The 25,987-nt window shown below is 42.6% G+C and overlaps 1 protein-coding gene across 3 annotated transcripts in view; it reads left to right on the top strand.

Annotated features, from left to right (window-relative positions):
- Positions 1–21,468, top strand: part of OTULINL (OTU deubiquitinase with linear linkage specificity like) — a 25,833-nt gene extending 4,365 nt beyond the window's left edge. For 2 of the 3 annotated variants that reach the window (XM_075084258.1, XM_075084259.1), the window contains exons 2-8: positions 9,692–9,851; positions 9,960–9,991; positions 10,097–10,188; positions 13,887–14,036; positions 14,844–14,972; positions 18,242–18,514; positions 19,673–21,468. In XM_075084258.1, coding sequence (XP_074940359.1) covers positions 9,692–9,851; positions 9,960–9,991; positions 10,097–10,188; positions 13,887–14,036; positions 14,844–14,972; positions 18,242–18,514; positions 19,673–19,852 — 1,016 coding nt within the window. In that variant the 3' untranslated portion in view covers positions 19,853–21,468. The remainder of the gene's footprint in view (positions 1–9,691; positions 9,852–9,959; positions 9,992–10,096; positions 10,189–13,886; positions 14,037–14,843; positions 14,973–18,241; positions 18,515–19,672) is intronic. The other variant, XM_075084260.1, reaches the window with a different exon arrangement.
- The last annotated feature ends 4,519 nt before the right edge of the window (positions 21,469–25,987 follow it).

The raw sequence follows: 25,987 nt of genomic DNA, 5'->3' as shown, positions 1-25,987 counted from the left end.
TTGTTTTAGGCTGTGAAATTATTTTTTTTTTTTAATTACCGATGGGCCAGATTAGTCCTATCTAATGATGTTTTTGTTCAGGCATTCTGACTTCTGAACGAGTTACAGTACTTTTCAAAGTCAGACGCTAATCTGAGTTGCTGCCTGACATCTGACCCTGAATCGCTTCAGGATCTGCTTTCTGCTTGGAGGGAATCTGGGAAAGCGTGGCAGACGTGCAGCGTCCTTTCTGCACTCCTGGGCTGACACAGCTGACACCGTGCTGGCACGTAGCACCGATGGGGAACTTTGCCCATGTGCTCTGTTGCTGGGATTCCCACTGTGCCAAACACCAGTTCCTCTGTGCGTGCCTGCAGTGCCAGGGACGAGACACAACAACGTCGCGCCTTCAGAAAAACAGGGAAATAGCTATTTATTAACTAAAATGTCAGTGTCAGAAATGTCGTGATATAAAACTGTCAGGACTTCTGTACTTCAGCCGCCGCAGGGTAGACGTGGTCAGTTACAGTTCTAAGAGCGGAGTTCATAGCTAGGGATCTTGGACCAGTTCTGAGGGGCTAGAGACAGTTCAGTTTGGTATTACAAAATTTGGTTTGGTGGAAAGTTTGGGTTTTTCTCATGAACGGTATAACTCATGGTTGGACTATCTGTTGCCTGATCATATAAAATAATGTCAAAGTTTTGCCCCATCTTAAGTGGTGAAAAAAAGGAGTTAAGGGTGTTACTGACCACTTCTTGAGAAAGCTCCAGAGAAGGCAAACATGCTGTAAAATACTCCAGTACTGCTGGAGGCTACTTCTTGAATTTTCTGAGAAATTTTTATGTCAGCAGCTTTTAGTTTCTTTTCAACCTTATTCTGTCTTTGTAGCTTCTTCCCGTTTTTTCACTGCTGAGGAGTGATCCTGTACATTTTTTGAATCCTCAGGATTCATCACCCAGTGCTCGGGATTTGACTCTAGCCTATGTGGAGGTGCTGGGAGCTCCTGGCAGAGAGAGGAGGTGTGTCTCTAGCTCCTGTCCCCGTGTCACCAGTGGGGACAGATGCCACTTATACCATGCACCTGTGCAGAGGGACATGGCTAGCAAGGCAACTTCTGCTGACCAACCATTTCTTGCAACGCACAGTTCTCTGAGAAGGCGGCTGTGGGCTGAGCAGAAGAGTTGTGCTGTCTTATTTGAGCCACATCACTTTAAGGTGGAAGGGTAAAAATATGGGATGACGTGGCTGTATACGCTCAGTCTCTAGTCCTGTCACTAGCTCTGCATGTGGCCTTGAGCAAGACCCCATGTCAGATTCCTTGTCCGTGATATGTCGCCAAGATTTTCCACATTTTTTGGGTGTTTAGCATTTCTGTTTCCAGGGTGGGGTGGTCATGTTAGGAGAATGGTGCTATGAAAGTGGGAAACGTGTATCTTAGCATCAAACTAGTGCCCTGATACAACGTGGTGTGCCTGGGGCTTTGACTCTCATCAAGTCTGCCCTAGCATCTGTGCAGAGAAGCAGCACCATGGCAAGGTGCTTGGCACTGCCTGCAGGTCAGCTGCCACCAGGGAAATGCTGGCAAGTTTTTAATTGCCAAGTTTGAGCAAAAGCAGTCTTTCTGCAAACTTAAATACTTGTTTCAGGTCGGTCTGTGTGACAAAGAGACGTCCTACCAGTTTCCTGCCCCCAGTTTTGCTCTGAGCACAGCTCCATGCCATGCATGTGCCTGCTGCGTTTGTCCGGGAGCAACCTGCAGACGTGTTCGCTGTTCCTCGGTTCTGGTTTTATTTCGTGTCACTTCCTGTGCACAAATTTCAGTTGTGACATGCTTGCCAAAGTCTGAGGCCTTAAAAATAGGGGATTTCATATCATTGTAGATCTTTAAAAATTACACTGCCGGGTTCCAAGGTTAGAAAGCATCCAGTTCTCTGTATTTCATTTTCTTCGTTTACAAGTGAAAGTAAGTTGTGCCTCTGCCGAGTGCCAGCCCCTCAAGCAGAGCCCAATATGCAGGGTCATATTTAACCATATTTTGCAGGGCTGCATAATTTGTATTTATGTAGACCTTGCCATGTAACTGTCCAGTTTTGAGGCAGTTCATGCAAATGCAGAGGTGTCAGGGAACCATGGTCTCTTGGTCCCTGAGACCAATGTCCGGAGCACTTTGCTTGAAGCTTCTCTTGGTATCCAAATGTCTGTAATAATATGAAACGTGCGTTAGCAATAATGATAATGATAATAATAATAATAATCATAACAATCATGTTTTTACAAGCAGAGAGCTTCCACACAGAAAATTCTGGGTTCCTGAATCACATTTTTATGAAATGTGTTATCAGCTATGACTTTGGTATTACACTGACAGTAACTGAAATTTAAGTTACCTTGATGCAGTCAGCTTTACCTTTCAACATGACTTTTTTGCTTAAGATTTTAGGCAAGAAGTGCCCAGTAATGCACTCTCAAAAAAACAGGCCAAGGATGCCTACCTGCATGAGCTAATTAAAAAATGCTGGTTTGGAACAGTTGCCCTTTAAAAGATGAAGAGGGAGCAGGGTGTAAACACTCCAGCTGCTTCCATCCTAATAGCATTAGCTTGGCAGAATAAAGCTGAAGTTTTGATTTTCATCAAGCTGGATGTTGAGAGGCAAAGGAAGAGAGATGCGAGACCAATTTCTGTCATCTGCATTCAGAGTGATGGCTCTGATATTTTGATTTCTGTTGTCTTTCCCTTCTGCTTCTGCTCTGTCTTGTAAAGAGGGAGAGATACAAGTAAAACTCCCAAGCAAACAAATAACACAGCTGGAATAATCTCTCCACATACCTAGTGGGAAAGCACAGGCTTTGTGATCTGACGCACCGCCAGGAGATGCGAATTATTTGTGATTATTGATCATAAATTATGTGTGATTATTAATCCATATGAAAAATACACAACCCTGCATGGTGCTTCACTGCATGCAGAGCCTGGTACACTTGAGGAGAGGGCTGTGCTCTGAAGACAGATATAAAATGTGTGTTGTGAGGGTGCAGCAGTCAGAGTGTGTATGGAGATGGGAATGAGGAGCTACCTGGATGCGACCTGGTCAAAGGGGGCTGGCTTTCAAAGCAGCAGATGTATGCACCACCAGTAACTGCTTAGACAGTAAACAGGCTCAGATGAGTTGAGTTGTTTGTCATGGGTTACTCAATGCTGCTGTTTCCCAGCTGTCACTTGGGATAACTGTTTACAGACAGTTAAAATTCATTAGACTGTCCCGCAATGTGTGCCTACCAAGTTGACGGGCATTTTTTGCTGCTTTCTCCTCTGGGCTGCAGCACTTCAGCAGAGGACCCCTCCAGGTGTCAAGCCACCGCTTAGGAATGTGCTGGCTGGTGACCACCGAGGGGCTGGGGGCTCACCCAGGACCATCCAAGGGATGTTTAGTCCCAGGAGTGCTACCAGTGGAGTTTAATAAGCAGCTTGTGCTCCTCCATGCTGTTTGCACTGAGATCTTTCCCACACGGATTTCTGTTGACATTCCCTCGATCCAGGTGTCTTTCACCCCTCCTCGAGTACAGTTGGAGGGCTCCTCTGCTTTGCCACTTGCATCCCCTCCTCTGGTGCCGACATGGCACCTGCTGCTGCAGCTCTTGCTGGAGTTGCAGGGCCCACCAGTCCCTCCCTTTGGGGGGACAGCAGCAGGCTGGAGGTCCTGCTCTTCTGGGGTGGCAGTGACCTGGCACCTGTGCTGCTGGGGGGTCAGGAGTGCATCCAGGCAGGGCTGGGGGCTCTTCCTGTGCTGGGGATCTGTCGGGGAGGGGGTAGCCACCGCTGCAGCCTGCTGGGCCTCTCCCTGGAGAGACCTGGAGGGCTCTGCCTGTGGTACCACCTAGCCTCCTTACTGTCTCATGACTGCGCATCCTCGGAGGGTTGGGCTGTAGGTACAAGTCTTCTGTCTAGCAAAACAAGACTTAAAAAAAGGAGGGGGGAAATAATTCTTATTGCTAAGTAAGACTTCAACTTTTTGTCCTATAACCAAAGCTTCAGTTATCTAGACAAATAAACAGAAAAACCCTTAGCCTTATACCGCTTAGCCTTTCAGCTAAACTTAAGCATAAGAAGATGTTCAGGAGGAAAATATTTCCTTTACTGGGTCAGTTTGGATTCAGCACAGCAGAAAAAAAAAGATTATAAAAGGCAATTTCAGAGTTGTGTTTGCACATAGATAAACCAGAAACAAACACGAGCGGCATTAGCGATGACTCAACATGCAACTTGGCAGCAGGCGTACTAAGAATCCTTGGAGTTGGCTGCCTCCAAATAATAGATTTAGTGCATTTACGTAAGTTCTGTTTGAAGTGCACAGGCATTAAATAGCAATTCTGAATGAGGATGGATTTTTTTTCCACATTAAAAAAAAATTATCACAGTGACAGGAATTTCAGAGGATCCTTCTTTAAAAGGAGGGTATTTTATTTTTTAGTCATACTTAGGAATAAGAGCTTTAAAGAGATACTTGGGTTTTTATGGCATGAAATGCTTTTCATGTATTGATCTGGACTGTAAATTCTATGAAGCCTTCTTGCATGTTTTCTTTCTTACATAAATGGAAGTGCAACTGAGCTTTATTCATCTGAAGGTCCTGGATAAAGCACCCTGTGCCTTAAAAAGGAAGCTGAATTATACAGGACTTCAAGAGCTGAACTTTACTTTTGTTCTTGTAGGCATTTGGAGAGAGGGAAATGGTCTCTGCAGGCTAGGGCATGCGTTAATATTTTTATTATATAGATGAAATTGGTTTTGTAAAGGTAACTCTTACAGGGTATATTTTAGATGATCACACAGTGGGTAAGAATGCATTATGCTTGTTGCTACAGAGTAGGAATAAGTAGGTGTCACAACTGGATAGATACATTTATGGCAGCAGTTCAGTTCCTGTTGATGATCAGGGAGTCTGAAGAAGGCTGCCAGCCTTTCTACTCTATTTTTCCTGAAAGACCTTTGCACAAAGGGGACAAGGGCTGACCGAGCACTTGGGACTCCTACGCAGGACAGCTGTGTAAATAAAGCCTTTCTTGCAAGTGATGGGTCTCAGTGCTACCGAAACTATTCCATTTTCTAGGTAATTGTGTGATTCTAGTTATGGTTTGGGGCTGGGATTCTGTTTTGTTATTTTTTGGAGTAGAAGTTGAGATCTGATCAGCAGATATGGTTGAACTTTTGATAAGTCACCAATGATTACCATCTTTGCCTGCAAATGATTCTCTTTTTCTTCCTATACCAAGTAGAGATCCTCATCTCTAGTTGTTATGTTAGAACAGGTGAAGATTTTCTTAACAAGTTGACATTGCTTTGCTCTGTAAAGGAAGGGTTTTGTACTGGAATAGTTACTGAATTAAGCAGTGCTTCCCACATAACTTGGTATGTGTTTGATCTGTTTTCAGTAGATTTTTTTGGTGTGGCACTGATAATAAACTGGGAGATGAAAGGCTTTGTAATCACTTGGCACTGCTTAAAAAGGCACATTTCTCTCTTCTAAGCTGTTATGAGGTATAATCTATTGTAGGTATTGAATTTGTATAAATAATAGCTTTTTGTCTGTGTCTTCCTCTTGGTTCAGTCAGCTGAGGTATGTGTGCATCTGTGCATCACGCTGATGCCTGCTCTGTAAGGATGAATTTGCTTGTTTTCCCTTAAAAGAGGGACTTAGCCTATGTTATAATGTACCTTCATGCTGATACAACATAGTCTGGAAAAAAGTGATGTGCAGCTGTGAAGAGAGCTCTGCAGGCACACACTGAAAGCAGGCAGACTTGGACCTCCATGCCAAGCCTTGCATCTCTCGGCTGAGGGGTCTCCCTTGCTCTGGATCCAAGAGTGGAGAGAGAAGGAGGGGTACGGGTGGGCAGCAGAAGGGTTGGAACAGAGGGATCCCAAATTCTCTCAGAAGGAGGGGATATCTGCTTTTCGGAAACTAGGAATATAGTGTTGTGTGGTAGGAGTGTGAAACTTGGCCACTTTATGGTAACAAGTGCTGTGTCCAGGTTTCAGTACCAAAAGGACTGTGATGAGGAATGTCCTGAAGTCACACAGCTTTTGATTTTGGAAGACACTCTGTTATCTTCCTGATGGCCTTGTTACAGGGAGGGAGGAAAAAGTAAAAGGATGAATGTGGCATCAGACATGCTGCAATATTGGATCGTGCTTCAGCACTGCATACAGTGCTGCCTGCTAGTTCCCAAGCTGATCCCTTACATTTTGCATTTCATCAGTTATGCATTTTTAAGGTAGCAGCATCCAAAAATGTTGTGAGGGAGTCAAATGTGGAGCTAATCCTTTAGAGACTTTTCTTGACTTTCTTGTGAAAGAAGCAGATCTTGCAGATGTCTCTTACTCATCTTTATTCTGGCCTTTTTAAATTTTTTTTTTTCCTTGTGTCTCTCCTGCTGGCTTTGTGGGGGTGTAAAAGCTTAAGGTTTGGCACTAGCAGGAAGTTGATGATGTGGCGTGAAAAGAAAACACAGTGTACTACTTGCATTGTAAGATAAACACTGCTATCAGTTCGTACTTCAGCGCTGTTCAGCCTCTGTTCATCCAGATTTCTGCTAGGAGTTGTGTCAGAAGTCCCAGGGCTCTGTTCTCCTGCATGGGAGATGAGTCAGGCCTCCCTGTCCTCATGGTGATGCTTGCGGTCAGTCTTCAAAATGATATGAGCTCCGCAGCTCGTTGCAGCATTGACAGGTTGTCACTGACTCCTGAGGAACAGGATGAATTGTGCCCATACTCCAGGGAATGGATTGGGATTAAAAGTCCATTAAAAAAAATAAATATTATTTTATTCCGCCCACCAGCGTGTTATGAATTTAATTGCTCTTCAGTTTCTGAAGAATTATGGAGGGGGCAGGGAGGGGGTGGAAAGATCTATTTTAAACTGCACTTTTCTTTAATTCATGTCTTGTTTATGATGTATTTTTACCAGAAGCACTTTGTGATCCAACTGCCACTTCTAAATGTCATTTACTTGAATAAAAAAAAGTAATTACATTTTTAAGTGTGACATAAGCGCTGAAAGTAGTAACTGAATCACAAAGTGCTGTTTGAACAGCAGCTTTCCCATGGAAGGAGGGAAAGTTTATCAAGTCCTGGGTACGCTGTAACACAAGTCTAGCAAAAATACTCAAAATTACTTGTTTGCAGGTTTTCCCATCTCCCATTAGGCTTTTTATTAGGGAAATACCTACTTATAAATCCCCCACCTTAAATAAAAATGGATGAACCAGATTTGTTGTCTAATGTTCTTTGAGATCGATCTGTGGTTATGATTGAAATCGGTGAGCCAGTGCCTCCCAGGATTCCTTGAAAAACAGTCGCTCATGCACCTGCTAACCACATGCCTTGCAAGGGGGTTTGTTGGACTCCAGTAAGCTTTTTTCCAGGATTAATACCATCAAAAGCTTTTTCAAGACATTGCTTGATTCAGCTCAAAAGCTGATGCAGACCTCCGACCTTTTTGTCTGTTAAAGGGGTAAAGGAAGACATTTTGCATTCACATATATTTCTGGTACTCCATAAAGCAAAGTGCGTCATTTTAACAGAAGGACCAGCTTGCACTTTTTATAGCCCCAGTTTGTTCAAAATCAAGAGGGACCATACAGTCATTTTAAGTATTGAAATGAAAGTCTGCTGCATCTTCCTTTTAATCTTCTGTGTTTAAATTGCTGTTAACGAATTTAATTTGAATCATCATTGGTTTTTGTACAACAATGTGACAATTTAAATCCAAAATAGCCACTGATCCATGGGCTGAACAACATTTCTAAGCCTTCAGGTTCCATTCTAGTTAGCAGAAGGTTCATTATTTACAGTCTACTGACGTTTTTTTTCAATGCTGATGCCTTTATCCTAAAGAAGAGTGAGAAAAATTTATGGTGGTTTGATTCTGCCAGGACTGTCATCTGTTACTAATTCTCAGCTGTTGTTCTCTAGGCAGCAATTTGGGTGCTTACTGAGAATGTGCCTGTTGGGGGTGTGCGTGGGGTGTGCCCGTGCACGTGTGCGTGCCGCAAGCGGGAGTGTCCCGGTGTCTCCATGAGCTATGCCATTTAATAACCTTACAGCTGTTGTGTTGCCGGCTTGTTACTTGCCATCAGTACTACATGTTTGCCGTAGCTTCAGATTTTTGATCTTTTTGACTGTATGTGAATGCATGTCTTGCTTTTACCTACTCAGTGTGTGCAGGCATAACCCCGGCCGTGCCAGGTGTGCACACATTAGTGCAGCGCACGAGTAGAAGCTGACAGAAGACCTGCCCATCCTCTCGTATGAAAAGCATTCACAGCAGTATGGGTTTTGTGTAAATAGGAACTAGCACCCCAAAAGCTTCTCCAATTACCTTTTTAAAGTTTGTTAACATCTTTTCACTTACAGCTCTTAACCTGCCTTTTGTTCATGGGAGATACGAGGTCTGCGTCTTGCCTCCAGACAACTCGCATTTGACATCCTGTAATAAAACTTCTTCAAACAACAGAATACTGGAAAAGGCCAAATATCAGCAGTGCTCTGTATACATGCAACAGTGCTTGTAAAAACGTATGCATAGCTGTTTGTCTTGTTGCCAAGGCTGAGACTCTCGTAACTCTTTGACTGGATAGTTGTCCACAGTGCACGGGCGTAAGTTTTCCAAGGAAAACTTTCCTTTTAAATTTCCTGTTAAAGCCAGGAGGGCAGAAGTTGAACTGACATAAAACTATGCTGAATGAATAATTCCCTTTGTGGACTCTCTGCAGAAATATCTTTTCAGCCTTCTCTGGGGATACCTTTCTAAAAAGTTGACTTCTCTTACAGTTTTGTAGTAAGTCAATGAATAAGTTTGTAATAGAGCAGCTGTTGTTCATAAACTCTGGGAATTTTCTATATTCAGATTTCAGCCAGAGGATAAATTTCTCACTTAGGGAGCAGATACTGCCTTTGTCAAGTATTCAGTCTCTGGGCCCTCTCTCAATTCTAGGTTTTCTTATCAATAAAAGACAATCAAAACCTACCCTAACCCTGCCTGTAATGCCAAGAGAGCAACAGAAACATGTCCTGAGTTATGTCTGTGAAGAACAGTGAGAATGCGCACAACCCCCCTTGTGATGATCTCCTGAGCTTTCTACTAAATCCCCAGGGAGGAGCTTTCTCTGGATTTTTGAAATGACTTTAAACTTATCCAGATCGAGGCAGAAACGTTCCTTTAATTCCCCAGGCAGTCGTATGATGCTTAGTCAGCTAATGTTGCCTTCTATGGCCCGTTTGTAGACCACAACTCCCAGGAACCCCTGGTCTTTAAAACCTTGACTTAGTGACAACGTAATGACGGTACAGGTCTCTGGCTCAGCACATCCTGAAGCAAAAAAAATTTTTTTGTTTGTTTTTGAACAGTTCCTTTGATATCAATCTTCCTGTGACTCTGTTGTAACTATTATCTAGCCTTCACCATGTGGAGGAAAGCTTGGAAAAGTGAACCACATGCACCCAAAACCCTAGAAATCTGGAAAACAAAGGATATAAATTATATATTTATTAATTATAGAAAAATATACTTGCTTTTTACATTTCACGTTCTGTGTTTCATTTGGAGTGGTATTGCACTTGGATGGTTTTTCTTTTTGTAAGAGAACAAATAGAAACAAGTATTGCAGAAGAGTTACAAGAGGTTTTTTTTCCTCTTTTTATCCCTGTTTTAGGAAGGCATGACGTGCAGTCCTGGACAACAGCCACCAAGCAATCCTTGTGTCTCATGTGGCAAAAAGTGAAAGTGCACCTAATGCTAAGCATGACTTTCCTTGTTGCTGTTTTTTGGTATTGCAGAAGGCTATACAGCTTTTTAGCACAGCTACTGAAGCGGTAGGTTTTTATTATGCAGACTTTAATCATCCACACTGTTGCTTATTTCAGTAGATATTGACCTTTGACAACTCCTCTTTGACACCTGTTTTATCATTTGGATTTCAGGTGGAGCAACTACCTTCAGAGAAAACTCATAAGTAATCTTTTTATTGTCATTCCATGTTCATTAATCCCCTCCCACATCTACCCTTCAGATGCAGAACCGCAGAAGGTAACTAATCTGTGAATTAATCTTGATTTAGGGAATCTCAGTGTGCGGACAGAAGTTGATCTACTTGGTTACAGTGCGAGAGAATGGAAAGGAGAAACGAAGCAAGCCAAACACATGAGGGAGGTAAGAGTTAAACTTTAATCTCTGCATGAGGACGGGGGAGAAGTACCACCTGAGAAAGGAATAGCACTCCCACTGCAAGCAGCTGCTGCAGCTACCAGAGCCTGCTACACCGGCTGGTCAAATGAAAAGCAAAAGGGACAGCATGAACACGGATCTAAATAAAGACTGCAGCAGAGCTGGTCAAAATGTAGATTGGCTTTTAGTCTTGCATCTTCTACAAATCTCCCCTGTAGACCCAGTGACCCATGCAGTGGCTGAACAGGAAAAATCATCCCCAGTGCTACAGCCCAAGTAACCTGGTCTTAACTGCTGTCTCTTGGCCAGCCTTCGATTTAAGGTAAAAACTCTCATACAGGGAGCAATGAAACACACCTATTTCTCTTCCAAGCTCTGAAGGTCCATGTGACAGCAGCCGGTGCGCGGCAGCCTCCCCAGCAGCTGCCGAGGCCCCCTGTCCGGCTGCATCAGCTGCAGCTGGGGGCAGAAGCTCACAGCTGGCCTGTGGCAGGTTAGATCAGAGCTCAGCGGGCAAGGACCAGCGTGCTGGATGGTGGCCATCCCCTGCCTTTGTGCAGTGTCCATCTTCTCCAGCTCTGCGCCCCCGGCCGTGGCAGGCTCTGGCCAAGGCACTTCTGCGCCAACTTCCCCTGCACGAGGCACTGTGAGCAGGACTCACGCAGGTTAACTACACCCGGCAGCTCCTGCTGACTCATACCACGCCCAGCTAGGACTAACACACTACTAATCTCCCAGTTAACATCCTCATGATCCTCAGTGCCCCGATTAGCCACTGAAGGGTGTTTGGAGGCAGCCCTGGGCTGTGTGGGGAGGTGGCAGCCGCCTCTGCTTGTGGGAATCAGCTAATCCTTAGTGCTGCTCTTTTCTGATTATCTTTGTTTTTTTCTTCTTCTATGGTTTTTATTCCTTTCCATGTAAGGATTTTTTTCTCTTTTTTTCCCTCTTGTACCCTTGAGCTGCTAGCTGCAACTATCTTAATAATTATACTTCTCCCTGGATTTTGATTTCTCTTGCATCATTTTAGCTGAAATAGTTTCTTGCAGCTCAGTAAGTTTTCCTTATAACTGTACGTCAAGGTGACAGAGTTGTGGTGTTGCACTGAACTGGGCTGTGGGTCATGGATAGCTGAACTCCTGAGCCAAGGACCTCCTAAATTCATGGTTCACCAACACTAGATACACTCTTTTCTGTCAGCTCACCAACGTGTTTTTCAGTTCTGTACATTGGGTGTACGTGCTTACATCTGATAGCCAGATATGGCAGCTGCATTTCCTGCAAAAGACGTATGTTATTGCATGTGCAATGGGCTGTTGGCAGCTATCTCTTGGTGGCCATTAATGGAGGCAGCGTGGCAGGGGGCATCACAGGAGCAGCGGTGCCCTCCAAAGGGCCCTGACCAGCGCTTGAAGTTGGAGCAGCACTATGGTATACTAACTTGTGACAGGGAGGAGCCTCAAGAGCAAAGAAAAGCAAACATGTTTTACGGCTCTCTGTTTCAACTGTGTTAAGCCTTAGTCACCACGGTAGGCCTGAAGACTGTGGGCTGGATTTTTACTTTTCCCATGAAATTTATAGCTAGAATAGCTATACCAGTGGTAGAGTAGTAGTATCTGTTAAAACAAGCTTAGAGTCAAATCTATCAAATCCGCTAACTGTGACATCATATCCTTGCATCCTCATGGTGCGGCATTTCAGAGCAGCACAGGTCAAATGTAGCACCAGGTCTATATTCCTGATTATCTGATGATGGTGGGAACATTGAGCATGAGATGCTGAGAGGGATCAAAAAGGCAGAGGGGGCAGGAGATGCAGTAGTAATGAGAGACACCAACTAGCCATCTGCACTGGCAACAGCTGTGGGGTTGAACGTCAAGGTGCTGCTAATGACTGTTTCATGGATCAGCTTTACAGGGAGCCTTTAGGAAAGGAAGCAACCCTTGACTTGGTCCTGAGTAGTGCGCAGAATCTGCCTCAAAATGTTGCTTTCTAATTTCTGTTTCTGTTCTCTGGAACAGGAGGCAGCATACACTTATATTCAACATCCTTGCAAGAACAACAAGGCAAAAAATAATTTACAGTTGCATCCATCTTCAGAAAGGGAAACTACATAAAAACAGGGAAGTATGTTAAAAAGAAGCTAAAAGACAGTTAAGAGTCTTGAGTGTTTATGGTCAGTCTATTTAACATATATAGAGCTTTAGGTCATGGTATTGGAATCACAGAGGAAATGCATAACAACAAGGACTTAAGAAGGGGTAAAATGAAGCTGTTAAAGGCTAAAGAGCAGCATAAGGGCATTATGAGAGAAAAAAAGATAAGTTTCAAAAGCTGGAGTTGTGTCCAAATGATGAACAGAGAAAGGATCCAACTGCGCTAGATTAAATGCAGGAACACAGCAATGCCAAAAGTGCCCAGAACAACACACAGCAAGGCCAAAAGTGATTTGGAGGAACAAGTAACAAAAGATAGCAAAACTTCTACTAAATTTGCAAAAACATACCAGGCAACCTGAAAGCCAAACCTTTCAGAAAATCCATGAGTCTTCTAGGTGATCAGAGCTGAAAAGAAGACTCCTTTATACAGGGCAGATGGTGGATGGCTGGTTATATCATGTAGAAGCACATTTTAGGATAGCGTCTCATGAGATCCTGAACCAGCATAACCTGCTTGCTGTTCCCAAAAGGGGCAGTCCTTTGCTTGTTTTTTCTCTCCCTTTTCCTCACCTCATTCCAGCTAAGCAGTCCCTCTCCTCCTTTTGTGCTGGCTCTTACATCTTATGTTGGTTGTGGTTCACAAATGGTGAGCTGATAAAGCTGGTCATCCTGAAGGACCCTTCTCTGAGCCACCTGAGCTTGCTGAAACAGCAGGAAGCGCCCCCAGAAGGATGAATTCAGTAGGCTTGCTATCACAGCCAATGCAAAGTAGAAGTAGGGGAGACGATGCAGCTGAGAAGTGGTGTTGGGATGGGGTAAGGAAATGACTGAGATGAAAGAGGGCCCAGAATTGAGACTATCTTCCTGCCCTCTTCAGGAAGCAAACTGTGAGACTGATGCAGCAGCCTGTGGAACTGTAGAGTCCTCTTTCTAATTCTCTGCTAGTTTATTGATCTCAGTTGCATCACCAAGGGCTCAGATGAGAGCCAGTGGTAATGCAGAGGAAATACAGGGAGTGTGTAGCTGGAAGAAGGGCCATCTGCTTCAGCACAGAGCTGCCAGATCTGCTTAAGTCATCGTTGCACAATGGATTCAGGTCAGTGCAAGAAGATGTTTCTGCCCAAAGTTCCTGCCAGATGCCCGTTCCTGCCCTTTTGCTGCTCCAGCCCATGTGTGAAGTGGTCAGGGATAAAGCTATTACGGCAAGAAGTCTTCATTGACCTGTTCTGCTTTGGTTGGCCATGTGAATGTTTACACAAGCAACAGTGCAGAGACTGAAGGAAGTCACTTGGTTTGGAGGGAGTGCAGAATCACTCTTAGGGGGCAGTGCCAGTGTAAGGTGTTCACAAAACCTATGAATTTAGAACATTTTTTTGTATATATAAATATATATACAAAATGAATGTACTTGCTCTTTGCCCTAGCCCCCTCTTATGAGTAGTTTGGAATTGGATTCCAATTTGACAGGGGTTTGGTCTAAGATTTAAAATGTTTATTGCTAAATGGTTTTTTTTGTCTTTTTTCCAGGCATATGAAGAACTGTTTTGGAGCTATCATATCAAATATCTGCGACAAGTCAGGAGGGACAACTATTGTGTACTAAGAGCAGTGCTTTTTCAGATATTCAGCCAAGGCATTCCTTTTCCATCATGGATGAAGGAGAGAGATATATTAAAGGTAAAATTAATTCCCTAAATCAACATGATTCAAGTGACCTTGCACTGCAGAAGGAAGCTTTGTTCAATGTGAAAACTGATGTGTCTGATATGGAAGTAGAGGTGAATCATTATCAGAATTCAAAGAGAAGTTTTTCAAACTCTTTGAACTACACATAATTGAAAAAGCATCCCTGCTCTAAACATACCAAAGTGATTGTGAATCTAAATGGTAAAAAAAAAAAAAGGTGGATAGATAAATGTTACTGCCACCCTTCTAGATGTCACTCACTTAACACAAAAAGATATTTGCATCCTCCTCGTTCGTGCAAAGTCCAGTGGCTCGCTTGGGAGCTGCTGAGCCTGTTGCTGGAGCATCAGGACGTCACCCTGGGCTCCAGGAGCTCCAGCAGGAGACAGCAGCGGGGAGGCAGGGAGCTATAGCTGCTGCCTGTGGGGTTATGTGTGCAAACTGGAAGGTGTCTGTAATCCTAAAAACCTCACTGAGTTTGGATGTAGTAGTCAGCTTTTCCAGAGTGTGAGTTATATATTTTGCTGAGAGCATATTTTCTTCTTTTTTGGCTGGCCCTGTTTTAAAAGTTTCTTAAGGACTTGGCAGTCAAATGAAGCCTCCTTCTTCACATTTGAGTGGTTCCGAAGTCCATTTTTTTTGTTGTTTGAACTGTAGAACCAGTGAACAGAACCACATCATAAATTAAAATGTGTGTAGACAAGTTTATATAACTTTATATTCTACTTCTTGTTATGGTTATGATCTGTACTTAATAAGCTTTTTTTTCCCTTCCTCCTCCCCCTCCCCCCCCACCAGCTCCCTGAAAAGCTTTTATATTCTCAGGGTTGCAACTGGATTCAGCAATACAGTTTTGGGCCAGAAAGATACATGGGGCCCAATGCCTTCGGTAAATTGCGCAAATGTATGGAGACATTAAAGACAAATGTGAGTATATAGGAAATGGCCGGGGCAATAACAGCCCTGAGAAATGAGTTGAGATCAGAGTTAGGGAACTGCTCCTTGTTACATACTTCTATGGCAGTCACACTCCCTCCCAGGTTCATAGCACTGAGCTGCTGGGCAGGCCGTCACCTGTCCTGTGGGGGAATCCAGCTTTTGGGGATCTACTAGGTTAACTATTAGGGGTCACTCTGAAAGTTAGGGAGGCCATCCTACCCGCAGCTGTTAGTGGCTGCATGGCTAGCTCCCCTTGCCATCAAGTGGCTTCTGCAACACCTCATAATTTTGATTAAAAATAACTACATGTTGTATGAGATCCTCCTGCATTCCCTCCCCAAATGGGAGGGAACAAATGAATAGTGCATTTTCTTCTCAAACTACTGTCTTTCCTCTGCGTCTCTCTCCATGAAGCATTGTATTTAGCCAGTTTTACTATAATTTCTCTCTGCAGCCTGAAGCACTAGGTTACAAAGACCTCTTAGCCTCACTGCTCCCTCTGCTCAGCAGAGCCGGATTGCCTGTGTTCCCAACCAGAAGTATAACGCTTACTTGCATATTTAAAATGTTGTGAGTTTTAGTAGCCCTGAAGCTGTTTGAAAGAGAGGTAAAAATTTGGCCTGACAAGACCTTGCACTTTCCTTGAGCGCCTCGGGGGTTTCTGCGTGTCTGCAGTTGCGCGAGCTATGGAGCATTCCTATTTGCTTTGCCACAAGCTGTTCCTAGCTGACCAGCATCCCTCTCCTCCCCATCCTCCTCCTGCCGGGCAGTTGCTTTGCACGCTGTCCTGGGTCACAGCCATCAAATGGATACTGGTATTTGCTGGACTCCAGGGTTTTGGCAAAGATTAGGTTGAAATGCTTCTCTGAAGGTATCCATTAGCCAGTATCTCAGACCTTAAACTGTCATTTTTAATTCTACAATACACGTTATGGTTCTTGGTTGTCTTACCACAGTTGCAACAGCTTATTTTACTGATATGCATTTAAGCGAGCTCCTTTTATGTGGCCTTGTGTATATGAGCCACAACTCTGTAGTTTTAAACACTACTTTCAGTGATAGTAATTGTTACTTAAATAAAAACAACAAACCAGAAAGAGACTGATTTAGCTCTAGAAACCAAGCATTAGTAATAAAAAGAGGGAGTTAAAACAGAGATCTGGTCCTTGTCCCTTGCCTGCAACCTTACTGTGCCACAGTGACAACTGCCTGTCTTCTTGAGACGTACCTGGTGGTTCCTGTGTGCAGTAATTTCTTTCTGGTCACTCTTTGCATTTGCCAGTGTTGAGCTACTAGGCTTTTATTTTTATCTTGTTGTACTTCTTTGTAAGTTGAATTCAACTCCTTCTCATGAAGCATTTAAACTGGATGTTTGCAGAGAAAAAAGCTTCAAGTCAGCACGGTGAACAAATCCGTACAATTAACAAATTGTTGCAGAGCGGCTGTGCTATGCATTATGCTGTTATTGGGCATGAGGTCTAGATCCCAACTTTATTTTACTATTATAAAGATGTTGTTTGGCCAGTTGGAGGGATTTTTTTGCCTGTTTTCACTAACAGGGTTTTATGGTACATTTAGTAGTGTGAAAGGTGCTGAAGAGCCAGCACTGAGAGTTCAGGTTCTGTTGTATTTAACTGTCTACTTAGTTCTTTTTGCAGCTGATTCTCTAGGAAAGTTTGTGTGTTTCCACAGAGTTTGGATAGTCAGATTTAGTAAATATTACTTAGTGTCTGAGGCTTACAAATGCACATGTCTGCTCGAGCTGTGCTTTTAAGATACAGGGGTGACAGGGAGTGGTCGTCACTGCCAAAGGTATTTTAAGCCTTTCAAGGAGTATTAGTCATATACTTGCACACCTTTTTTTTCAAGATGGTTGCTATGCACCCCAAACTCATGCCTCTGGGCTTCAGACTTGCCTCCATTGACCAAGCCACAGAAGAGTGCCTGGTTTTTGGGTAAGCTGGAGACATGCGCCTCTCTGCTGCCTTTCCCAGCTCCATCATCATCTTGTGGGTGGCTGCCTGCAGATGCTGTTGTGTCTGGGCTGTGTTGGTTAGCAGGTGCTTTACACTCAGGATAGGCTTTTCACTTAGGTAGTAGAGGTCCTCTAGCAAAGTGACAGGAGTGGTTCATCCACTTGGTCTCATTTTTAACCTGTAAGGAAAGTATTCAGGAATGCATGGGAGATGGGGGATCTGTTTCTCAATTTAGTATTGATAGGTAAATTGGATTTTTGTTGTTGCAATTCAGAGTTTATGGCCACTTCAACATATAAATGATATGATCACAGAATTAGTTGAAATTCATTTGAATCCCAGTCATTCAGCATCATCTCTTATTGTGATCCCCAAAAACCTCTCTTTTCCAGATGACTCTTTTTAGCCACTGTGTTCGGGACTGGATGCTTTAAGCTTTCTGATTTGACACCCAGTCCAACATTGTCTCCCAGACAGCCCATCTTCTGGGTGTGAGCACTGGCGTTTGACCCCTCTAGAGCAACAGAGAGCTCAGGAGTGCTTGTAATCAGCCATGAGCAGAACAAGAAATTCCTACCCTGTTCATGTCCCACGCATGTCTTTGTCATGTTCCTTCTTGTGCAGCCAACTTACCTTGACCTCATGCAGCAGAACACACTAAAGAGATACACATGTGTGCAGTTCATAATACCATGCTGGCTTGTCCAGTTTGTATAGGTTCCTTTTAACTGACATGCTTCTGAATTGGGCTCAGCATCTAAAGAATTCAAGCTAGGATAACTTTAATGTAAAGAGTACTATAGAGGAAAATCAGTGAATTTTTGAAGCTGTAAGTTAAAAACAGGGCAGGAGTCATCACTTAAATTAACCTTTTCTTATGGCCTAGTGTGCATGTCTGATGCACCCACAGAGATTTCCTGATGTCCTTTTGGTGGTTACGCTCCTGCCAGACTCATTACTGACAGTGGTACCTAAGATTTTCTGTGGTGATGGAGTGTCACTGTTGTACAGGGGAATTACATTTGATTTCTCACAGACTATCATTAGCACCCAGATGCTTGGAGCTGTCTGTAGCAAATAGCTTCAGCTGGATAAATTGAAACTGAAATATGTAAGGCCTCAAATTCCACTCTGGATCCCAAAGAGCCACCCGCTTATTTGCACCATCATTTGGCCACAATAGTGGTATAGTACAGACTAGCAATTGTTACTGTTTTGGAATCTTTTGTATTAAACAGAATTCTTAATAATTTGATTAATATTCCTCTGTGTGCTTTCCAGTGGACTGAAATAAGTGCTACTAAAGATCATGAAGAAAGAGGAAACATGTGTAATACACTCTTTTCTGATGAGAGCAAGGAGCACAAACTATACGAGGCCATAAAATTCATCATGCTCTACGAAGTTGTTGAAGCCTGTGAGCAGATGAAGAACAGAGAAGAACCCATACACAACCTTTTTAGCCTTCTCCTTGCTCGTGATTCTTCATCTGACCCTTTGAGTTTCATGATGAATCATCTGAACTCCATAGGTGACTCTCTTTGCCTAGACCAGGTAATGATAAAAATGAAAAATACATCACAAAACTTATTCCATCTCTGATGTGATTAGGTGAATATATCATACATCATCCATGAGAGCTAGCTCATTTTTTTCCTTTGGTAAGTGGGGAAGTGGACTGAGGATAGTCATTTATCTTCCAGGAAAAAAAACTTGTAGAATAAAATGGGGTAGACAGTTTTCTTGCTGGGCCAGAAATAAATGCTGCAAGCTATCAAGGAGACATAGTTTAGAACAATGATACCTTTGATATGTAAAATAATTTTAGATTATGCAGATCTGACCTGTTGTTTTGCTTTTCCTAACTGTTCCACCATGCCAAACCCTCTATCATCACTTTCCCCCCTCTCTTTGGTTCCCATTAGATCTAATGTCTGTTAAGAGTAGGTAATGAGAACTGTATTAATTTTTCACTTTTAAATGTTAAGGGTTTTTTTCAGTTTTGTATTTAGTGGGGAGTTAAGTACTGACATCTAAGCTCCACACTGCCACTCTGCAAATAGTTTCACTTTCCAATAGGTGAAATTATTTTTTATAATCAATTTCAGTTATCAAGTCAACTGTTACATGTTGCGGTCACCTTCAGGAGCAGTTTGATTATAACTGGATGAGTTCTGCTCTGCGTGGCTATGCCCAAGGATATGACCTTTTTGCAAAGCATTTTTCCAGATTAAATAATCCGTTGCAAGAAGTGTCGATGAAATGCCAGTTCTCAAGTTTCATATCCATGAAATACAAGGACATTTTTTCCTTTTACTATTATATTTCCTTCATGTAGCAAGTGATCACAAGGTGGCAGGCTTCCCATTTATCAAGGCGTACCAATAACTTAATAATAGCTCGTCCCTTTATGCTCCCCACTAAGCTGTGTGAGCTGGCTTTGGGAGCAGGTTATGTACTCTGTCAGGTGAAAGAGGGATGTTTCCAAAGTGTGAAGCATTAACCAGAATATCCTCTACATGCAAAAGAGCAGTAGAGGAAAACACTGAGCATACCCTCCAACTTCTCATTCTCTTGCTTCACTTACAAAAGGGCCCCTTTTATTCCTTGTCTACTGTTTTGAAGCTAGGTGACTTGCCTTAACTTGGATTATCTTTGGTTTATTTTTTTAAGTCTAGAACTAGATGTCTTACAGACTTCTTTCATCTACAGGTTGAACTGTCTCTTCTTGGATACTTACTTGAAGTAAAGATAAGAGTTTACAGACTGCATAGGTTTAATACTGAGGATTTTCAAGTAAACTATCCAGATGAATACCGAAGGGAATGGAATGAGATTTCTCTGCTGACCGAGGACGACCGCTACTATCAAATCCCCCTTTTCAGAACGTGAAGGATCAATGACTTTTTTTTTTCCTTTGTATAACACAGTGAGTGACCAGTTCCAGTGAATTAGGTTTCTAATTGGCAGCAGTAAGATTTTGAGAATGCTTGTTAATGATTACGAAATGATGTATGGGTTTATTGTGTAAACATTTTGCTTTCCCATTACAGCTCAATTCACCACCAGTCAGCCACAAAAACCATAAAATATTTTGCTCTCCTGTCTGGGGGAAAAATGTCATATTTGAGGGTTCTCAGACAAAAAAAGCTTAGAATGCATGACAAACAAGGCAAAGGTAATCCGGGTTTTCCATTGTTAGCCTAGGGGTTTACTCTGACGTCTCTGGATGGGTTAAATTCAAGTTCCTAAAACAACTACTGCTTGTCCCTTGTCTGTCTCTAGCTAGGGAGGATGAATCACCCAGAAAGCAACACCGGGGTCCCACATACTCCGGGCTATTAAACTTGCATTGACTTGGGGCTACCTAGAATGGGAGGATGTAAACTGGGGCCTCCGTGTAGTTGCTTCAAATCACACGTGGCTTCCCGGGTTGCTGGAACACCTCCCTCCAGGGATGGGCAGAGCAAGCAGCTGCAGGCTGTACTTCAGACACCTGAAACTAGGCTGTCTGCACCCAGTGCTGACACCTGAAGCTTAAGAAGTGTGACGGGGGGGTGCAGGGAGGAGGGCGGGCAGAACCAACTCCCACACAAAAGAATACCGTGCCAGTGAATGGCATATATAAATATATATAAATACTTTATAACTGGGGGAAGTACACAAGCTTTCCCAAACCTAAAAAGGGCAATACTAATTAATAATTAACATGCAGTAGAGAGAGACCCGGTAGCTGCCTATGGTTTTTGTCAACTTGTAAGTCCTTTAAGGGCTGATTTCATTACCTGCCAAGAGATATCAAGATTTGCTTTGCAAGTCATCTGAGAAAGCTGTGCACACAATACATTCACAAACACTGCCTTTTCAGAAAATATTAATTTTCTATGCATTATGTACATTTAGCAGTGTGTATACATGTTCTATCCTCTGTGTATATATTAATCTCCTTGTAGAAGATTGCTATCTTTAGTTTAGACCTCAGTGTTTGAAGCTGTCTGTCTGGGACAACTAAATGAGATTTACTTTATTTCATGGAACATTTTGCTCAGTTCTCTTTTCTAAAAGAATCAGTTGTGTTTTGGTTATTTCTAAAATGAGGGACCTTAATTTGAACAAATATTAAAATGATATAGCAGAACTTGGAAGATATTTGTGGAAACTTAGAATTCCATAGGCATATGGTTGTATTGAAAAAAGTGGGGTTTTATTAAGCATCAAAGCCTTTCCTTTCCTTATGCTAGAGCTATGGGGGCAGGCAGGTTTGGTTTTGAAGCCCTACAGGAGAAAATACAGGCCAGTAACAAAAATGTGAACAGGGCCTGCAGGAGTTAAAGCAGTTGCATGAGGCAACTAAATGGTACTGCTTGCAGTGCATGGAGACTGCTCTGTTCCTTGCGTAAAGAAAAGCAATTTTATCCCTTATGGTCCTTTTATTTGTATGTATGTGTATATATATTTATAAACACAAACACCTGAGTTCTGTATTAAAACAATTTTGTTTCCTGAAAGTTTTTCTGAGGTTTTTTTTTCAATAATTTGTAGCTTTTAATTAAGAAGGCCTGACACATAGAATAATTTCATCTCATTGAAACCTGTATATCAAATATTTTATTAATTAAAAAAAAGTTTTTCACTTAATTAAATAACTTGCCTACTTTAGATTTGGTTCTGCTCTGCATGGCAAAATGTTATAATGCCTGAGAGTACGGTATTGTTATCTATGTTGCATCAACAGTAATATTTACAGCTATTGATCAACTTGTCTATATTTTATTCTTGTTTTGGTACAAGCAGACATACCAAAAAATGATGTATTTTTATTGGGGGGTTTTAATGCTTTGCATATTATTTACAAATAGCAATACAAAAGCATTACAGCTGAAAGTGTTAAATTGTCAGATGTACATTTTTGTAATCTTGAGCATATTAATAAAAGGGGGTTAATAAAGATCTACCGCAGACAGTGGAATTTACCTTGCCAATTTGGATGTCTGCCTCTGAACTAGGTCTGCTTGGGCTCTCTGCCTTGTTGGTGGAGGGCCTTGTCATGCAGTCAGTCACAGGAGTGGGTCTCTAGAAGGGTCTGGTTCTCCTCAGTGACTGTAGCAGGAGCTGGCAGTGACCAGTATAAATCTCTCTGCTCTAGATGTCTGAAGTTAGGTGAGCTTAATTTTGTCCCAAGAATCCAAGAGGACATGTTGGAACAGATCTGCTGGCTTATCAGATGTCAGAGGCGCTAGCCGAATCACGACGGGAACAGAAATGGCATGTGAAAAAAGAGGAACTTCACGTGAGGATAACTGCAAGTCTTAAGAGATAAATGCAGAGAGCGCTCTGTGCAGGATCTTAAGAAACACTGAGGCAGGTTTGGGGCTGCACTGAGTTTTCATCAGGTTCTTTGATAATATATTTTACATAAGTATAAAGCAAAATGTATATATATTTACATATAAAGAAATTTATGTATATACCTGTGTGTGTATATATATGTTTAAAAAAAAAACGTCCTGAATAAAGTGCATCTGGAACTAACTGGTACTATGGAAGTGACAAGTGCTGCAGCTTCTTTTCCAATCAGTGGCACAGACAAGCTTGCTGTACAAATCCAGAAGCACACAGTCATTACCAGTTTTTTTTTAAATGCAGCGTTGTAGGCAGCTAAAGTTTAAAGTCAGGATGTGTTTATTGCTGCTAGTTTAGCAAGAAAAAGAAAAAATACTGAAAACTCAGCAGTGGGTTTGGATTTTTCCCCAAACTTGAAAATGTATATCAAGAATGTAACAGAGCAGCTGAAGAAATTTGTATCTTTTATTATAACAGAGAAAAAATGACCTAGTTTTTGAATGTCATCTTTTTCAAAAATTGTGTCTCAAAAAACGCATGAACCACATTCCATATTTCATTTTAACTCCAAAACAAAATACTGGCAATCTCGATTCTTCTACCCTAATACTGAAATTGCTTCTTGACTAGACTGTGGCTACTAACTTGAAGCGAATTAAAAACCGCCAGTGTAGCTCTTCGTTACTGGTATGTCCACTTGCTTAGTCTCAGGGTATTGAGTTTAGTGTCTAGGAAATAGTTTTCAAATGCAGTCTGTAATTTGCCTGAAGCACAGATTTAAGGAATATCTAGGATTTCAAATTAGTTTAGTTGTCCAGAAAAATAAAGATACATCCATTCTCTTCAAAGCACAGAAAATATCTTCACAGTTATCTTGTCAGTGGCTGGATTGTCCTCTATACTTCAGTACTATTACAGCGGTCCCTCCTGTGACCCTGTTATGTTAGTGCCATTGCAACACTAACATTTTTTGGAGTCTTTATTGTTCTAAGAAGCTCCTGATTCTGAAGCAAAGGTAAAGTTGGGATTTTGGTGCCACAGAAGCCGTGGTCCTTTCCTCTTGGCTTGTGAGGGTTTTGGGGTGCTTGAAGAAACTGGGAGGAGAGAAACTAATTTTGGGTCTGGTTTCGTGAGAGGGCAGGATACGGGTCTTTGAGGGTCCCTTTAAATCATTTGGGAGAGGAGCGTGGCATGACAGCTGGGGCTGGAAAGGTGCCTCACTAAGTGGCATTCGTTCCTGTTCCCAGCATCCTTCGTGGTGTTAGTCCGAACCTGATCTTGTCCACACTTGGAGCACGCAGCCTTGCAGAGGCTTTTTCAGAGATTTATCTGAAACTTCCCAAGGAGACCCACACACCCCAGAGACAGGAGGTGATTTACCTAGTGGGGACATGAGATAAATGCAGAAAACCATCTCCCTAGGGCTTGGCTGATTTGCATCTCTTTTCATTAATCTTGTGTCGGGTTTGTATGAGCCAGGACTAGTGGGTGAGGAGGACGGCTGGGGCATTGTAGGGACCAGTGGCACAGGGCTGTGCATGCTGGTTGATGACCATGGGAAGGAAAAAGTAGTAGGGTGGCTGCTGGATGCTTTCCTCTTCCAGTATGTTCCCATTTTGCATAATTCAAGGGTTAATGCCTCAGAAGGGCATTTAACCAAAACCTCTTCCCCTTCAGTGAAGTGTTTGGCCATAGATCAACTATTTATTGAAACACAGAGACAACTAATTTGAATGCACTTGTGCAAGTTTGTGTGTAGCAATGGCTGAAGTCAGTAGCCACATATAGAAGCTAGTAACTCCCTGTACCCTTTAATAAAGCCAAGTTCTCATGTTCAGCTGAATGTTTCCCCCATGGTAGTAATTTTCAGGATTGTGATACACTGCATCTTATGAGTGCTGGAATTGATCAGCCTTTGAATTTCAGATGACAAATATAGCATTTAGCTATGAAGGATTTTGTGTTCTTTTTACCTATCCAGCAGATGGCTTCCAAGCATCAGAAAATGCACTTCAGTAAGCTCAGTTCTCTTGGCAATTCTTCGATTGTCACACTTGCCCAGATGGTAGTGGTGGGTTGGCCCCATCCAACAGCCAAGCACCCACACAGCTGCTCGCCACCCCCCACCCCGCCCCCCGCTCCAGTGGGACAGGGGAGAAAACAGGAAGAATAGGAGCACAAAAGCTTTTAGGCCAAGATAAAGCAGGGAAATCACTCACCATGTACTGTCATGGGCAAAACAGACTCAGCTTGGGGAATTTAACTTAATTTGTTGCCAATTAGCCTAAATATTTAACTACAGATTTGTGTATTGGGAAACAAAAAAAGACAAATATTAAAACACTTAGGGAAAAAACATCCCTCTTCTTTTCAGGCTCAGCTTCACTCCAGATTCTTCTCCTCCCCCTTGTTGTCACCGCAGGTCACATTCAGTGAGGGAGGCAACAAGCAGCACGGTGGGGTTGTGGTCGGGATGTAGTGATTTCACTCTGCCCCTCCTCATTTCTCACTCCTTTCCTACGCTTCAGAGTGAGTCCTTCACAGGCTGCGGTCTTCCCCATTGAGGGTGTACCTGCTCCAATGTCAGCTTGGGATTAAGTAATTTTTAAAACTCCTGGTAAATTACATTTTAATTACCACTTTTATAAAAGTCTATTCAACTTTATAAAGCTTCTATCCAGGGAGGGGTGGAAAAAAAAAAGAAAAGGAAAATGTAAGTCTATTTTTTTGTTGTCTTCCCTCTTTGCTTCTTTTATGTCCTGTCACATGCACGTATAGAAAAGAATGGACCGTTTCAGTAGGAAGGGACCTACAATGATCATCTAGTCCAACTGCCTGACCTCTTCAGGGCTGACCAAAAGTTAAAAAGCATGTTGCTAAGGGCATTTTCCACATGCCACCCTTAAAAAAGGTGACAACCTTGGGGCATTGGTCACCTCTCTAGGAAGCCTGTTCCAGTGTTTGATCACCCTATCGATAAAGAAATGCCTCCTAATACCTAGGCTGAACCTCCCCTGGCACAGCTTTGAACCATTCCCACGTGTCCTGTCACTGGATACTCGAGAGAAGAGATCAGCACTTCCCCTTCTCAGGAAGTTGTAACGAGCAATGAGGTTGCCCCTCAGCCTCCTTTTCTTGAAACTAGACAAGCCCTATATTCTTACAGGACATGGATTAGAATAGAGCAAAAGGGTATGGAGGAAGAGGCTCAGAGGGCGATCAGTCCTGCATGTGAAACATGGTATTAGCAAGGTTTGTCTTGCTTTCCTTAACATCTTTAGTACTATGGTAGCATAGAGGAGGAATAGTGATTTCTTGAGTTCTTGCAGACTGTAACGGGAGATAATGAGTGGTAGAAAAGAGATGGAGTGATTCTGGACCTAACACAGGAGACACATGGAAGCTTAAGTGATGACTTAATGGTGAAGAAAAGCCATGTTTGTAGCAGTGTGAGGAAGAGGGTATGGAAGAGACATGGCTAGGAGAAGTGAGCAAGTTCGTGCAGGAAAATTTAGCAAGTCCATGGGTACCTTCTAACAGCGTGTGAACTCCAGTCTATGACTGGAGGTGGGAAAATTTTCCAGTGTAATATCCACAGGTGTACTTGCAGCTTTTTCTGTCCTGCTGCCTAGAACATGACACATGCATAGATCATGCTTACCACAATTTAAGCTTCTCTCAGCC

This window comes from Phalacrocorax aristotelis, chromosome 2 (assembly GCF_949628215.1).
Source record: "Phalacrocorax aristotelis chromosome 2, bGulAri2.1, whole genome shotgun sequence".
Taxonomy (NCBI): Eukaryota; Metazoa; Chordata; class Aves; order Suliformes; family Phalacrocoracidae; genus Phalacrocorax; species Phalacrocorax aristotelis.
Note: the sequence above shows the minus strand (reverse complement) of the source record. Positions and strands in the feature narration are given on the sequence as shown.